The following is a 17,211-nucleotide window of genomic DNA, read 5'->3' on the forward strand; positions in this document are numbered from 1 at the left end:
CCGAAGTTCCTTTGTTTTAAGATAGCGACCTTCATGTCTGCGATTGCGCGACCAGAGAGACTGAAGTGCTCTCCGACCGGTCCACGAATGTTATAATTCTTGACATCTGATCTGCGTCCATCCATTCTTTCACGTAGAGACTGTCCAGCCTGACCAATGTACATGGCAGAGGGGCATTGCTGGCACATGATGGCATAGATCACATTGGTGGATGTGCAGGTGAACGAGCCTCCGATAGCGCGGCCGATGTCACCAGGCCCTGTGATGGTGTCCCCCGAACAGATACGTGGGCACAATTGGCAACGGGCTTTGTTGCAAGGATAAGTTCCTGGGCCAGTGGCTCCGTTGTGTGGTATGTGGTTGTTGGTGAGTATTCGCTTCAGGTTGCGGGGCTGTCCGTAGGCAAGGACTGGCCCGCCCCCCAAGACCTGTGAGAGCGTTGGGTCATCCTTTAGGATAGGTTGTAGATCCTTAATAATGCGTTGGAGGGGCTTTAGTTGGGGGCTGAAGGTGACGGCCAGTGGCGTTCTGTTATTTTCTCTGTTAGGCCTGTCCTGTAGTAGGTAACCTCTGGGAACTCTTCTGGCTCTACCAATCTGCCTCTTTACTTCTGCAGGTGGGTATTGTAGTTGTAAGAAAGCTTGACAGAGATCTTGTAGGTGTTTGTCTCTGTCTGAGGGGTTGGAGCAAATGCGGTTGTATCGCAGAGCTTGGCTGTAGACGATGGATCGTGTGGTGTGGTCAGGGTGAAAGCTGGAGGCATGCAGGTAGGAATAGCGGTCAGTAGGTTTACGGTATAGGGTGGTGTTTATGTGGCCATTGTTTATTAGCACTGTAGTGTCCAGGAAGTGGATCTCTTGTGTGGACTGGACCAGGCTGAGGTTGGTGGTGGGATGGAAATTGTTGAAATCATGGTGGAATTCCTCAAGGGCTTCTTTTCCATGGGTCCAGATGATGAAGATGTCATCAATATAGCGCAAGTAGAGTAGGGGCTTTAGGGGACGAGAGCTGAGGAAGCGTTGTTCTAAATCAGCCATAAAAATGTTGGCATACTGTGCCCCACAGTATGCCAACATTTTTATGGCTGATTTAGAACAACGCTTCCTCAGCTCTCGTCCCCTAAAGCCCCTACTCTACTTGCGCTATATTGATGACATCTTCATCATCTGGACCCATGGAAAAGAAGCCCTTGAGGAATTCCACCATGATTTCAACAATTTCCATCCCACCACCAACCTCAGCCTGGTCCAGTCCACACAAGAGATCCACTTCCTGGACACTACAGTGCTAATAAACAATGGCCACATAAACACCACCCTATACCGTAAACCTACTGACCGCTATTCCTACCTGCATGCCTCCAGCTTTCACCCTGACCACACCACACGATCCATCGTCTACAGCCAAGCTCTGCGATACAACCGCATTTGCTCCAACCCCTCAGACAGAGACAAACACCTACAAGATCTCTGTCAAGCTTTCTTACAACTACAATACCCACCTGCAGAAGTAAAGAGGCAGATTGGTAGAGCCAGAAGAGTTCCCAGAGGTTACCTACTACAGGACAGGCCTAACAGAGAAAATAACAGAACGCCACTGGCCGTCACCTTCAGCCCCCAACTAAAGCCCCTCCAACGCATTATTAAGGATCTACAACCTATCCTAAAGGATGACCCAACGCTCTCACAGGTCTTGGGGGGCGGGCCAGTCCTTGCCTACGGACAGCCCCGCAACCTGAAGCGAATACTCACCAACAACCACATACCACACAACGGAGCCACTGGCCCAGGAACTTATCCTTGCAACAAAGCCCGTTGCCAATTGTGCCCACGTATCTGTTCGGGGGACACCATCACAGGGCCTGGTGACATCGGCCGCGCTATCGGAGGCTCGTTCACCTGCACATCCACCAATGTGATCTATGCCATCATGTGCCAGCAATGCCCCTCTGCCATGTACATTGGTCAGGCTGGACAGTCTCTACGTGAAAGAATGGATGGACGCAGATCAGATGTCAAGAATTATAACATTCGTGGACCGGTCGGAGAGCACTTCAGTCTCTCTGGTCGCGCAATCGCAGACATGAAGGTCGCTATCTTAAAACAAAGGAACTTCGGGTCCAGACTCCAGCGAGAGACTGCTGAGTTGGAATTCATTTGCAAATTGGATACTATTAATTTAGGCTTAAATAGAGACTGGGAGTGGCTAAGTCATTGTGCAAGGTAGCCTGTTTCCTCTTGTTTTTTCCTACCCCCCCCCCCCCCAGATGTTCTGGTTTAACTTGGATTTAAACCTGGAGAATGGTCAGTTTAGATGAGCTATTACCAGCAGGAGAGTGAGTTTGTGTGTGTATGGGGGTGGGGGGGATGTGAGAAAACCTTGATCTATGCAGGAAATAGCCCGACTTGATTATGTAAAGAGTTGTCACTTTGGATGGGCTAGCACCAGCAGGAGAGTGAATTTGTGTGGGGGGGTGGAGGGTGAGAAAACCTGGATTTGTGCTGGAAATGGCCCACCTGTTGATCACTTTAGATAAGCTATTACCAGCAGGACAGTGGGGTGGGAGGAGGTATTGTTTCATGATTTCTGTGTGTATATAAAGTCTGCTGCAGTTTCCACGGTAAACATCTGATGAAGTGAGCTGTAGCTCACGAAAGCTCATGCTCAAATAAATTGGTTAGTCTCTAAGGTGCCACAAGTCCTCCTTTTCTTTTTGCGAATACAGACTAACACGGCTGTTCCTCTGAAAAAAATCTCTCAGGTGTCTTTGGAAATCTTAGTCTAAATGTGCATCAGGGCTCAATGTGCCATTTTCTCTTCCTCCAATTTGCTTTAAAAAAACCAACCAAACCAAAAAAAAACAAAAAACCTTGCTCTTTTGATCATGAGCTCCTTCCCACTTTTTTTCAAATACCTTTGCAGATTCATCGTGTTGGGCAACCAACCTAGAATTCACACAGTTTCATTGATGAATCAATACTCACTTGTGTGAAGCAAACAGCTTTGTCCTGCACTCCTTTTCCTACTTATAAACATCTGTGCTACAGGGGAGCAACGAATGTTACAATGTGTCACGTAAGAGTCAGGAATGGTTTTTCCTTAGACAGCACGCTTGACGGAACATTTGAAAGTATTTCTCAAGCACACTAGCATTAAGGGCAGCATTAGAATGACCTGGCATAATGACAGCATAGTTAACCCATGATTAACCTTGGCAGAACGGCACCATCTCCACAAAAGCGAGTCTCTGCATCAGTACAGACAGGGAACACACATCCCCCAAATCTAAAACCCTAACAACTATAGCAAGTCATGCAAAAGGATGACTGTGCTCCAGTCACCCTTGCTCCTGATTTGCTTAGTCCCATGATTGGCTTCGGTTTTCAAGGCATCACCTTCTTTGTGTCTAGCTTCCTCCATGACAGCCTTTCCCCATGAAGATCAAGAGGACAATATGTAGCAGATCTTTCTGCAATATTCTGCAGTGATTTTATTTATTCATTTTTGAGCCAGCTGCATTTGCTCAGTTAGGAAACAGGCTGGCTTAACAACCTCCCCAATAGATGTTCTTGCTTACAATGATGCTGTGCGATACCTCTGTACCGTACACAGTAATTTTTAGGTGGCAGAGGCTCTAAGAAGCTGGCCACAGCAAGTGAAATGTGCTTGATAAGCTACCTCCATTTAGCTGAGCCATCCTGCTAATTTCAAGCTAATTTCAATGTAATGAGCCCACTATCACACAGCAGCCAATTTTCATTCATACCGTACATGGGAAAGTCATTAGAGTATCTATAGTGAGTACTGCATAATTTCTGGAAAGTCATAATGAATGGCTGCTGGTGCGGTGATGTTGGTTTAGTCTGCTCAAGAGCCTTTCGACTTGCTGTTAATTGTGAGCTTAACCCTCTGCTTTTCCATTTTAATTTCTACCCACTCTGAGTGCCCTGGAATCCAGCTAGTCAATATTTAACATGAAGAAACCAGAACCTAGAGCTCTCCCTGGAAGCCCATTGTGTGCTTAACAGGCAATCTGGGTAGGTTAGTTGGATGCAAAACAGGTCTAACACACAATAAAAATGGCCTATACAAAGCCATAACTATTAGCATCAGTTCTCCATGCTGTAGGGTCAGAGATAGAGATAACCAGGATAGAATCAGGTTTTAAAACAAACATGAATTTTAACAGCTGCATCCCTCAATTATTTCTATGAAAATCTAGGTTAGCATTTAGAGTGCATCATGGATTACTTGTCTCCGCACAGGATGGTAACCCAAAACTTCCTGGGTTCTTGTATACCATGAGCTAGTAGTATCTGATCCTGGCTCTGCCTCCCTGCTGATTCACTGCATAGCCCTTGGACAAGTCACTTATGGCCTCATTGTCCGAGCGCTGAGCAATCAGTGCAAGTTCGAGGTGCTCAGCCCTTCTGAAAATTAGCTCAGCAACCTCTCTGCATGAATCTCCCTACTTGTACTGCACTGCTCCTATCTGGTGGGGGATTGTGAGGAATGTTTGCAAAGCACTCTGAAGATGAAAAATGCTGTATAAGGATCAAGTGTTTTATGTTTCTTTACTGGGGTCAAGGGAAACTCAGATGGGCCAGCTTCTGCTTTTTATTCCAGCGACAGAGCTTTCCTTTTGGATTACCACCAAGTCAAGCATGACAGTGCTAAAGAGTCCATAACAGCTGGTTAAATATTTACCATCAACACAATTTTTGATAATTGGCTTTTTGAACTAACCAGATTTTTTTTCAAAGAAAAAAAAGATCGTTTCTGTCCAAAGATTCTTTTTTGATGAAAATTTTGGAGAATTTTTTGTTGAAAATAAAAAAGCTTTAGGTTTTCAGTGGCTGAAAACCAGAAATTTTTCAGTTTGGGGATTTTTAATAAAAATCTGGAAAATCTCAATAAAAAAATCAATTTATTGAAAAAAAATCATTTTCACTAACTTTTTCATGGGTGAAAAAATAATTTCCCCACAAACTCTAATAATAATATATGTGGGATAACAATGGCCTGCCATGTTGGAAACAACCCAAGAGCCTTTGGGAGGAGCCACCACTACCTTCCAGTTAGAACCCTTCAATGCTTTTTATTTTAGCTAATGATCCGCTGGAAAACAAAAACATGCCCTAGGGAAATAACAAGCTTTGCTCTTGCAGGCAAAGCGCAAACACACATCACTAGCGGTAGTACATGTCTCCATGTTAAATACGTGGCCTTGATAATGTAATGGCTGGAAAAGGGTGCCTGGGTGGCAACCGACTTTTCAGAGACTGGATGCCGTGCTACGACTTCAGAGGAGATCGTGCCGAGTGAGATTCATATTTGCTATACTCCTTTATCAGAGCTGAGGCCACATTTTTGTGTTTTTTGGTCTCCTCCAGCTAGGAGGAGGATGCAAGACCCATGGACTGGACTGGTATTTTAGAGATGTTGGAAAATGCCCCTTAGCCCAATGGGAGTAATTCAGAACCACTAGGCTAGTGGTGCTGAACGTACAAAACCTCCCACTGAGCGCAAGCTCCTCCTTAGAAAGACCTTCCACATATGAGCATCTGAGGAGATTCACTGTTCAGTAAACCATTCGCCGTAGCACTAGTGCAATTCAATGCTATTCTGGTCAAGTCCTGTTTAAGGAAAAAAACCACAACCATATGGACTAGGTTTCACAGAAATCTGTTTTGATCTACAATTAGCAGCAGCTCTAGGCCATCATTCTGTGTGTGTATTTCGCAGTGGGTGGGTGTGTTTGATTCTGCAGGTTTGTTGTGCTGCTTCCGGGATGCAGCGCGCAGCAGGTGTGCCATCCCACTTTTATACAGACATTTATTCTTATGCTGATTTGGGCTTTCCTTTTTCTTTCTTTTTAGTAGCAATGCAGAAGGGAATGCACAGTACCAACTTTCCCCCGTGGGTAGTGATAGAAATATATCCGCTGCCAAGTGGCATTGGCAGCCATTACAAAAGTAAAACAATTACAATAAAATTTTAATTGGTAGAAGAAAAAAAATGCAGGAAGCCAGCTGGTCTCCTGGTCCATTTCCTAATCCTGACTGCAGGTCCCTTGGCAAAGTGGTATCGCTCCCCCAATAGAGTAAGAGAAATGTAACTAGCGCTGTATAGCTGCATTTCATATATGGAGAAAGTGGGATGAGAGGCAGGCACAGGTTGAGAAGTGTAGCTCTGTTCTAGTTCATCAGAGAAGGCTACTGGTGCTTAGGGAGTTACGGGGAGAAAGATTTCCATTCCCACTTGTGTACATTTTCCAGTGAACAAGGGACTAGAATTAGGTCAAATAAATGGCCAGGCAGATTGATTGATTGATAAGAGTCACTCTTTAGGGGGAGTTTTATATCCCGATGTAAGTGTTACAGGATTTCTGGCTGTTAACAAACCAACCATGTTAACAGCAGCTGTATGTGTACAGATCTCTGGGCATGTTTGGAGGATGCTTGTTTTAGTGTCAGTCTGATGAGATTGTTCAGTACAATGCATGTACCCAAACAGATGAGAAACAGAATAAACCAGGCTCTGCCCTGCAGGAAGGAAGCAAATGGACCAAATACCTGATCCCCCAGAGCTTCCCCAGGCAAGGGACCCATGGCTTTCAGGATCAGGTCTGCATTAGAGAAAGGGAGGGTTTTGAAGTGTACTATGTGCATTACATTGTGAAACGAAGAAAATGGGTCTATTTGTCAGAGACCCACGTCACTCCCAATAATGCCAATAGGAATTATGAGCACACATCATGGGGGTGGGAAAGGAAACACACACATCGGGGGCTTTGAAAGTGTGGGTTTTTCTGATTCAGGTTTGTTTTGTTTCATTATTATGTCCAAAACACACTCTGCCCTTCCCACGGAAAAGCCCCATGGAAACACAGAGTATTATTACTGCAGGTCCTACTGCAAAATCTCCATTTCCACACATGTTAGAAACCTGCTGATCACAATTCTGCTTGCATGCAAAGTCAGCATTACATGCAGCAGGCCTGCCAGGGAGGGAGGAAGGGTTCGTCAGATGGGGAAGCTCTCCAGGAAGCAGAACTGGTGAAAGGCTATGAAACAGAAGGAGGGAAAACATAAAATCAGAAACACTCTCACCACAAGCTGGGCCAAGAGCACATGTGATCGCTGGCTGCATTGTGCTCCTGGCAAAAGGAGTGGCAACATTCAACTGCTATGAGTGTGATCAGGAGGAAATGTAAATCCTTTTGCACAAATATCCTTCTTCCCATAAACCAAGATATTCTCTCTTTCTATCTGTGTTGCTCCTCATGTGTCTCTCACACCTTCCTACTCTCACTTTATAGGTTGCAGCATGATGCAGACTATAGACCGAGGGGGGGATGCATGCAGCACCCTGTGTGGAAGATGCTGCTGTGGAAGGGTCACTTTGCTATCGTGAATGGCTTATTGCTCGGCATTAAGAAAGAAGTTATTTTAAATTTTAGAAACACTTTCACTCTGAGGAGGCTTGGAATGATTCTTAGTTATTGTTGGTGACACTGTAGCACCTAAAGATCCCCATCTGGGCTAGGACCCCACTGTGTGAAGCTCTCTGTGCACCTACCGGACTGCATGATCCCACCTGAAAAGCTGAGACCTTCATTTAAAGATGAAACACAACAAGTGAGTGTAGCAAAGAACAGGGTGGCAGGGGATGGGGAACAGCACCAGGTGGTTTCACAGCGTTACACTGTGATAGCTCTGGCTGAAACATTTAAAGATTTTTCTCCAACCATTATTTTAAAAAAAAGTTCCCCATCGCCCATAACAAACTCCAGCGCCTGGCCTCCCACGATATTTCTCCCCCTGGGAGAACGCGTCCACTTTCTATTGTTTTCAGATAGCAACGTATTTATTTGCCTGCTCCCACCCACCCACCGACTCTCAGTCATCCCTCTGACTTAGCATTCCTCGTTCTTTTAGAAACACACCTGACTTATCCCTACAAGGCCCTCCGATGACAGGCTGTTCCCCTACGTAAGCCCCTCCCCCTGGATGCCTGGCAGACATCAAGCTGCAAGGGTATTAGGACCCCAGGGTTTCTTCTGTCCTTCCTGCTAAGGACAGGAGCGAGTCCTGGCGGGAGAAGGCCTATCCAATTACACAGCACATGTGACGTTCCTGAGCTATAATGGGGCAGTTGGGCCTTTCCCATTGCTTAGCCCTCTGCTCTTTGACCCCTCTCTCCTGCCTCCTCCACCTAACAGCCAGTCTCCTGATCACACAAAACAGCTCACGGAATCTGGAACTAACGGCTTCCTCAGGGTTCCAGAGGCTGTCAACGTGCTGCCCCTGATGCTGCTGGGACGACTTGTCCCCAGTGTCTCAACTCTGGGGAGAGTGAGGGTGGGGCTTCTCTTGCTGAAACTCAACAATCACTGCTTAAGGAGCAACTGTCTGACAAAATAGGACTATTCATTTGTTCTCCTGGAAGAGGGTTCTTCACTCTCCTGTCCTCAGGCAGCAGTAAAGATAAACCATCCCTGGTGCTTACAGGTGGAACACAAGTGGCCCCACGAGCTGTACAGGCACTTCCACAAGCAAGGTGGCAATTGGTATTTGTACAGTAAGAGAAAGGGCCCAGTTCCAACTCAGGCATGCTGCTGCTACATCACCATCACACACTGAGCTCCTGCCCGCTGCCCCAGTGTATGATGCTATTGCACATACAGTTCAAAGCTGAACTGGCCTTGTTTTGCTGCCATATTGCTATGCAAACTCACATCTAATTAGCTGTCCTCTGAGTCTCCGTTGGCATTATTGCCTTACAGGTTACTCACACCCACTGACTCTGCGTTTTTCATGATATCTGGACAAAAGCCTCACATGTTTTAAAGCTGAATCTCATTTTCTTACATTCCATTCACATTTCTAACCTGTCTGGGTCCCACTGTTTTTGTTCCTCTGACCTGAATGGTGTTTGCAACTTCTGCCAATTTGGTATCATCTGTAAGTTTCATTAACAGGCTATTCATTTCCTCCTCAGCCCATTCATGAAGCTGATGGAGGCACTGACCAGAGCACCAAATGGAATCTGCCTCTGTAGAGGCGGGGAAATAATTTCCTGTTGGTGTTTGCAAACTTTTAGGTTTCACCACCAGGTAAAACAAGAGTTCACCCTTACAAAAGAGGGATAAGCTGACTGGTCATTGAAGAGATAAACAGAAGTCAAATCTGTATCAGTTGGAAAGGCAGAGGTAAATTACAGGTGAAGAGTAAAAGAGTATTCTATTCAACTCTGCCTACATCTGGCCTCAAGAGAAATCTGCCCAGCAAGGAACTCTTCTTTGTGTATTAGAATGATATAGCAGAATACAATACAGAGAAATGGGCCAAAAACAAGAGAGAAAATCAGTGTAGCTTTTAAAAACAAATCCTATCTTTGTGGTTTCCTTTAAGAGAGAGACAGGAGCACTCTCCCCTCCTAGGAAATACAAAAGATAATGGCTTGTAGAAAACGGTCTTAAGGTCCTCTCTTTAATTAGGGTCAGCTATTCTTTTAAATGTTTTTCAATTATTTAAAATGCTGTTCTGGGGTAAATAGTGAGGAGGGAGGTCAGGATTAACGAGTCTCCTCCTGTTCAAAGGCACCTGCCCAACCACACTTCAAAGTCTCAAGCCATTTACATTAGCTTTCTTATTAAACAAAAGATACTCTATATTTCTGACACCACCACGCAGCTAATCCTCACTGATTTGTTATCTTGCCCGGGGTGATACTCAGGAGCCGCACATACCATGTTCTCCAGTGAAGATTTCCATCTTCTGTCATAGCACCTTGAGAGCTGCATCTGCCTCCTCTTTCTTTTCCCATTCATCTCTCCAATGCCAACATTTTTTTGTTAGAATAACGTTTACAAGGTGTCTGGTCTATTATAATATTGTAGTATTAACTGGCTGGCCAGAGGCTCCCTATGTTTGCAGAAGTTTGTCCTGCCAGCTAAAGTTGATGACAGGAGAGAATGAAAATACATCTAACTGCTATTGTGACATGACATTTGGATTCGGAGAAACACTGAAGATGGGACAGATCAGAAAGAGATTCAGAAAAATACTGGCACCACACATCAAATGTCACTGGCACTAGAAGCTACTCCCTTCCCAGCCCTAAGCTCCTGCTGGTCATTTAAAATGTAAAAAAAACCCTCTTACAGTGAAATGCCAAAATGTAATTCTTTGTTAGTCCACATGCCTAAAGAACAGGTCAGTTTAAGGCTGCAAAGAGTCATCAATATTGTTTGCATTCACAGCCATTTCCACAATACAGCAATTTAGTGATTTGTTCAGTTTCAGTGGTTGAATTTTTAGGAATCTCTAGCAAACTAACTGCAAAAAATTAAAATTTAGAATAAAAATGGTAATATGTATTTAATTGCTGTGTATAAGTGTAAAATACTGGTGAGCTTTTTCAACTAAATTTCTTGATTTCATATTGTTTTGATTCTTTTGCAACATGAAATGTAAATAAAGTTTAGAAGCAAGTCACACTGAATGATGTCAGGCAGCTTAATCCAAAAATGTGTAATCCTTCCTACAAAATATGCATGGTGGTTACACTAATTCCTTTATCCTATCCCTGTAGTCTGTTAGTCATACAACAATTCAAGGATCAGCATGTTAATGAAATGATTCACAAAATATATTTCCTTAAATAAAAATGAACACTATAAACTTTTTGCAAGGAGAGCCTTCCCATGAAGCACCATATACCATTCAAACCCTTGTGCAGGACTGGCTTGCAATCTATTCCACAAGAGGGCAATCATATTCCACTATAAAATGTATAGGATGAATATGGCTCAGTTTAGAAGTGACCAGTTATTTCCATCTGAACGCAAACTGCTAAATACCTCCCCATTCTGCTGTGTTTGGGAAAAGTGAAACAAATATCTAATTTGAGATGACACTCACTCTCTCTTCAGAATTGAAAATAAATACGTTTACAGAAGCTAAGTGTTTTCTTGTTCCAAGTTTTTGAATAGTTTCAGATTTAATAGTTATCCTCAACCTGAAATACTGAAGGTATTTCACTGCCAGGATACCCAATTACCTCAGATTAGAGAACAAACAAATAATATAGACTGGATATGACATAAGTGATTATTAATACTATGATCGGAGAGGAATGCTAAGATAGAAGATATTTTAGAAACTGAAAGTAAGTCCACTTTTCAAGAGCACAATTAAAATCGTTCTAAGGGCAAAAAATATAAATTCATTGTTTTTGTAAGTTTGGTTCAGACAATTTACATTCTCAGTCTAGTGCCTACTGTTCTTATCTTGCTGCCTGAGTGTTCCCCAGGTGAGTGCCATATACTCTGTCATGACACTAGCAATATTTTCCAAGACGTCCTTTTCTGTCTAAGATCAGTGGCCCCTGGCATTATGCCCAGTCCTTGGCTTCCCAAATTCTGAGCTGAAATAAGGCAACCTGCTTATTCAGACACTCAGAAGTGCAGCAAACTATTAGTAGATTTTGGTAAGCAAACAGAGGTGCCATATAATCACTTCTTTTGTAATTGTAGATGATGTAAACAGTTAAATTCTTAATAATTTGCTGAATAATAAATAAATAAAGTTGGATATGTATGCTAATGAAATATATCTGTCAGGTACTGAAAGTGTTCTTTAGGCTGCATTAGAAAGGAGGGATATCCATTCTCTCTTTAGGTTTATACTTGGTGGCCTATTGTTTAGCTACAGGTTGGAAAGATTGTATTCAGAGTGAATCAACGACTCAACAAATCCCTGTCTTCTATGAAGTCCTTTTGTTTGGTAGCTTTCATTGAGGAATCTGCAAAACCTTCTCTGTTCAGGATAACAGATGATGCATTATTGTTTTGAACAACAAAAGATGCTGGAAAGCAATGCCTGTGTGTTGTTTATATGTGATATTCTTCAGTCACAGGAATGAAACTTATTTTAAAAAGTGATTTAGAGAAATTTTCAATCAACTTTATAGAGACTATGAAATTTTACCTACTAAACAAGAGACATTGTGCATTATAAAGCCTTCACTATATAAGGCTCTCTGTCGAGCTTCAACTGGCAGAAGGACTTCAACAATCACATAGAACCACCATTAAATGTGTGATCATAAAACATTCCCTGGTTCCTAGGCAAAGCTAGTCGATGATGGTGGGTTATAGATAGAGCTGGTCAAAATTTTCCACTGAAAAATTTTTTAAATGAAAAAATGTCTTTTTCCAAACTAAAAATGATCATAAAAAGATTTTTTTAAAAATTCTGGTTTTAAAAACACGTGGAAATGTCAAAAAATTGTTTTTTTTAAACTCCTTTCTCTCATCTAAAATTTTGCCCAAAATTTTTAAACAATGAAAAACTGTTCTGTTTCATATTTAAAATTACCTTGAAATAAATTTTTTTGTGAAACTATGTTTCCTTTCTTTGACCAGTGTTAATTATAAACAAACCCCAGGCCCTTTACATGCTCAGGCAGATGTCGAGAAATGCAGCAACAAAATACTTACTGTTCTGGACTAGCAACTGAAGTCCTTCGCCCTTCCACGGCAATGTTGCTCTTGGGTCTCTTAACAACATGAGGTCTTGGAGGACGAACCTATTATATATACATACAATGGAGACATTTAATCAAATACTCTAACAAGCATCAAAACAAAAGACACAATCCACATAAAATCTGCAAAAATTGATCCATTGTCAGCTTAGACATTGCTTCCATTCAGAATCCCTCTTGCAAATTTATATATTTCTGTGCCACACTAAAATTATAACTAAATCTGTATTAAACTGAACTATAGTGACCCATATCATTAAAGGACTCTAAAGTAATGTGCGAATTTATATCTAAGTTTAGACATCTGGGCTAAAGGTTAAAATGGTTCAACTTATTTTACTTTTTTAAAGCAGCAATGTCATGTTAATGCTTTTGTCAGTTTGGAATCATATTGAAGATATGAGTAATTGGAAGAGTCAGGTCAATACACTGACTGAAGTGTATTAGTCATGTACTAAAAGTTTATTTCACTTCTGCACGCAGTAGATGAACAAATACTAGATCTTCTGACTGAGCCCCCAGATTGTGTGCTCCATGTAAAGACTTAATTGCTAAAATGAAAATGGGAAAGCCTTGTATTTTGTTGCACATTGTACTAGAGACCAGAGTTCAACTCCAAAACCACACTCGGTTTCTTTGCCTGTTTGTAATAAACTGATTGACTTTCTATAGTAATCGCTTCTGTGTAGGGAAGATAGCACTGAAGAAATGAAGAAGTGAAAATAAAAGTGAAAGCATGAAAAGCATTACCAATTTCCATGATGCCATAAAGAGTTTGGTCCCTTTCATCAGTTTAATAGAACGTATTATTAGGTGTGTTTCCATGAACACTGAAGAGTTACATGTGAATTTTATTCAGTAGCCCTTCAATAACATCTAAAGTTTTTCTGCAGTTAGATGACATATTTGATATACAGTTTCTATTAGTCTTATCTGAAGTTACCACTTCATCATCTTCTGATGCTGAGAAACATTGCTTTTTTTGCCCACACAGAACAGGAAATACACAAGCTTCAGATTAGGGAATGGAACAAACACAGGCCCCGATCATGCAAACATTTACACACACGCCTAATTTTTCTCGCATAAGCAGTATTATTGAAGTCAATGTGACTACTTGCATGTGTAAAGCTAAGTGCACACATAAGTGTTTGCAGGGTCAGGGCCACATGGTATAGACACCTTCTCCAATGGGAGTTTTTCATATGTAAGAATTGTTTTCATAACAAACCTCTAAGTTGTTGACTTAACCTAACATCATTTTCAGCAAGAATCTCCAAAGCCCCCAAATAAAGTAAGGAACACAACTAAACTTCTGCCATCCCTAAATTTGCGTTTTCTTAATAGCTGCAGTATATAGAAGGCTATTAAAGGTCTACAACCTAAATGCTCTTTGGATGACGGATTAATTTGTTTGCAGTGAGAGATGATGGTCTCTCCTCCCCCTTACCCCCACCCTTAGTATGGTTATAGGAACATAAAGTTTTAATTTCCACACCAGGAAAAAGCACTGAATCCTGTGTGTTGGGTTTGCCACACATGAGCATGCATAAGATAATAGCAGAATTATTATCTTTTCAATTTTTGTTTCAAAGGAAATAGCATGCAGCAGAAATCATGGAGAAGTTCAGAGACGGATTGCCGCTATTCATGCCGGGTGGAGGAAGGGCTTATAGGAAGGTCAGATGTTAAGGTCTTGAAGATCAGTCCTCACACAAGACTGTTCCTTTCTACAATAAAGACAACTTAAGAATGTGAATTTATGGCAGGAATGGAAGGATTAAGTTTGTGGCAACTTCCACTGAACTTGCAAGGTGGTGAAACATGGAGAAAAGAACAACAGAGCTAATTAGACAAGCTGAGCTGTCAGAGTGCAGCTGAATGGCTCAGTGCCAACAAACAAAAAGAATGGGCTGGCAATCAGCAGGATCGATGGAGAAGACTGCTTCATTAGGGATGATAAAACAGAGAGAGAGAGGCAAGCAAGAGGGATACAGGGAGAGAGAAAGAGAGAGGGAACGAGAGAAAGGAAGAAAGAAAGCTGTTTAATTAAGCCTGAGCTGGAAGATGATGCATAAAGCTGGCTTGTCATTGTGCTGTGAACACTTTCACCTTTTGGGTGGTACTCAAGGGGGGGTGGGGGGGACAACTTTGGATGGCTCCTCTAGTGTTACCAGCCCAGCAGCATCTGGGGAAAAATGCTAAGAAGGATTTAGAGCACTGTTCTAGGGGGACTGCAGGGGAAAGTCAGGAAACAAGCCAATTCCTTGCTGGATTTGAAGCCGTATATATCCAAGCAGGCTGGGTTAAATGTGTACTGAATGCACAAAAACCTAGAAAATCTGATGGTATGAGGGTGTATATGAGAAAGAAAGGGTAAATACCTAATGTAGAAGAGTTAAACTTGCATATAATAGTCCCTACTTCACCTTACACATTATTACTCAACACTTTAAGTGCTTTTCTTTAATTGAAAGAAGTTTCATTCCAGCCCACAGGTCCTGCTCACTATAAACAATGGTTCCTTTGTAAGGGTGTCACATTCATTTCCCAAAAGTGAAATATAAAAAGCTTATTTCTTTTTGTTTCCTTACTGTGTTTTTATTTCAAACTGCATCAGTGATGCATGCTACAAACATTCTTACCCTGAAAATGCCATCAACTAGCATCTACATATAAAGCAGTGGTTTTCAACCTTTTTTCATTTTCAGACCCCTAAAAAAATTTAGAATAGAGGTGCAGATCCCTTTGGAAATCTTAGTTAGTCTGTGAACCCCCATGGGTCCTTGAACCACAGGTTGAAACCAACTGTTCTATGGTAACAACCACCTTTTGTGGACCCCTTAGACATAAGTCTGTAGACTCCCAGGGGTCTGCGGACCACAAGTTGGAATAAAACCATTGGGATAAAGCATTCAGTATTTCCTGGCAGCAAGCAAGGGGAGGCAGTGTTGTGTGGTGGTTGGGCCTGGGCACAGAAGTCAGGGTATCTGGAGTCCCCACCTTGGACAAGTCACTTCCTGATACCCACCTTTGCAGCATGCTCTAAGATACAGAGAGGGAAAAGCACTCTGTGCAAAATGTTATTCTTTACGCTAAAAACGTGTGTTTTATCTATTAAAAACAAAACAACAGTATTTATAAACACATAATCTATGGATTTAGTAAACTTTAAAGATAAAGATATCAATTATGATATTCCCCCCCAGGCACTTATCACTTAAAGCCACATTATGGAAGCTCTGTATTCTTCTGAGTACATGCAAATACAATGTATAAGTCATACTTGCTGTAGCTATGCATAGTTACTGGAACAAAAGGTCTAGAAATGTATACTTTAAGAACTATTTTAATCATACACATTTGTCTTGATTTTCCTTCTGATGAAGGCAGCATTCCAGTTGCATTTGTTAGCACAGGCTGCTGAATGCAACAGGAGCTTTTATTACTACTTTCTAACCTTTTATTAATCACTTTGGGAGCAAAGACAGTTGACACAAACACATCATACTGAAGACTACTAATGTACTACATCTGAGAGATTAAACAGACTTGGCAAGATCTGCTTTGATGCAATACACTATTCAAACTGAAGCAATACTGTTCAGAAACATTTTGTCCACAGAAGTCCCTGCGTGGCCTGATGGCACACCACCAGCCTAGAGCAGAACAAGAGGAATGTGAAGTGCTACACGGAGCCTCTGGTTTTAGAAAGAATAAGGGGAAAATTTTTTCTCTGTGTACCATATCCTGGAGGGTCTCCAATATCAATTACATTCAAGCAGATGCATAAGCATAGTTAGCACTGCCTTTTATACATGTAGAAGGGACGTGTACAATGCAGAAATCCATAACAATGACTCTTAAGCACCACACCCACAGTTACAAAGGAAAAAACCATGCCATCTAAATATAAACTTAGGAACATGCACTGAAGGTTAAAAGTGAACCCACACCCAAGTGCACTGGTTAACCTGCTTGCCTGCACATCACAGTGACTAAACATCTTTAGCAAGTTTTAGCAAGACTAGATTTGAAAACTTGCTGAGTTGTTTTATATATATATATATATATATATATATATATATATATGGAAGCAAGTAGAGAAAGCATTTGCCTTCTGATGAAATTATGCTCACTGGGCAGAAATCTTAAATAGAATTAAATACCCTCTGAGTTTGTTGCAAAAACAACTGTCAGTTTGAACTGACACCAACTTATTTCCTTTGGTAAATAACAGTTACTGCCTCAGATCTAGCACAGTCTCCATTTTTAAAGGCATCTGGAATAGTTAATATGCAACAGTATGGCTACAAATCAGTGTTTAAAATAGAAAACTGCTTAGACAACATTTCCTTGCCTAACACAGGTGCTGCACTGATTTCTGTGTAGCTTTTCTGTAAAAGAGGCATTTGGTCTTACCAAGATGTTGGTGCCTGAAATTTTTTATACTATATACAATCAAATGGATCTCCAGCTAGCATTTTAAATGAGCATTATGCACATTTCTGTACAGGGCACAATGTGGTACTGCCCAGAAACAGATTTCCTATTCTTTAGACCTATCCAACTCAACGACTCTGGGAGGAAAAATTTAACAATCAATCCCAATGCATTTACAGCAAGACCTGGGGAAAATAAATAACTTAGTGTCAG

General features: G+C 41.8%; 1 protein-coding gene across 5 annotated transcripts in view; it reads right to left on the bottom strand.

The window, feature by feature from the left end:
• DENND1A (DENN domain containing 1A) overlaps window positions 1-17,211 on the bottom strand; it is a 381,020-nt gene that overhangs the window by 15,673 nt on the left and 348,136 nt on the right. For all 5 annotated transcript variants that reach the window (XM_073313958.1, XM_073313955.1, XM_073313954.1 and 2 more), the window contains one exon: window positions 12,509-12,597. In XM_073313958.1, coding sequence (XP_073170059.1) covers window positions 12,509-12,597 — 89 coding nt within the window. The remainder of the gene's footprint in view (window positions 1-12,508; window positions 12,598-17,211) is intronic.

The sequence above is a fragment of the Lepidochelys kempii genome, chromosome 16 (assembly GCF_965140265.1).
Source record: "Lepidochelys kempii isolate rLepKem1 chromosome 16, rLepKem1.hap2, whole genome shotgun sequence".
Taxonomy (NCBI): domain Eukaryota; kingdom Metazoa; phylum Chordata; order Testudines; family Cheloniidae; genus Lepidochelys; species Lepidochelys kempii.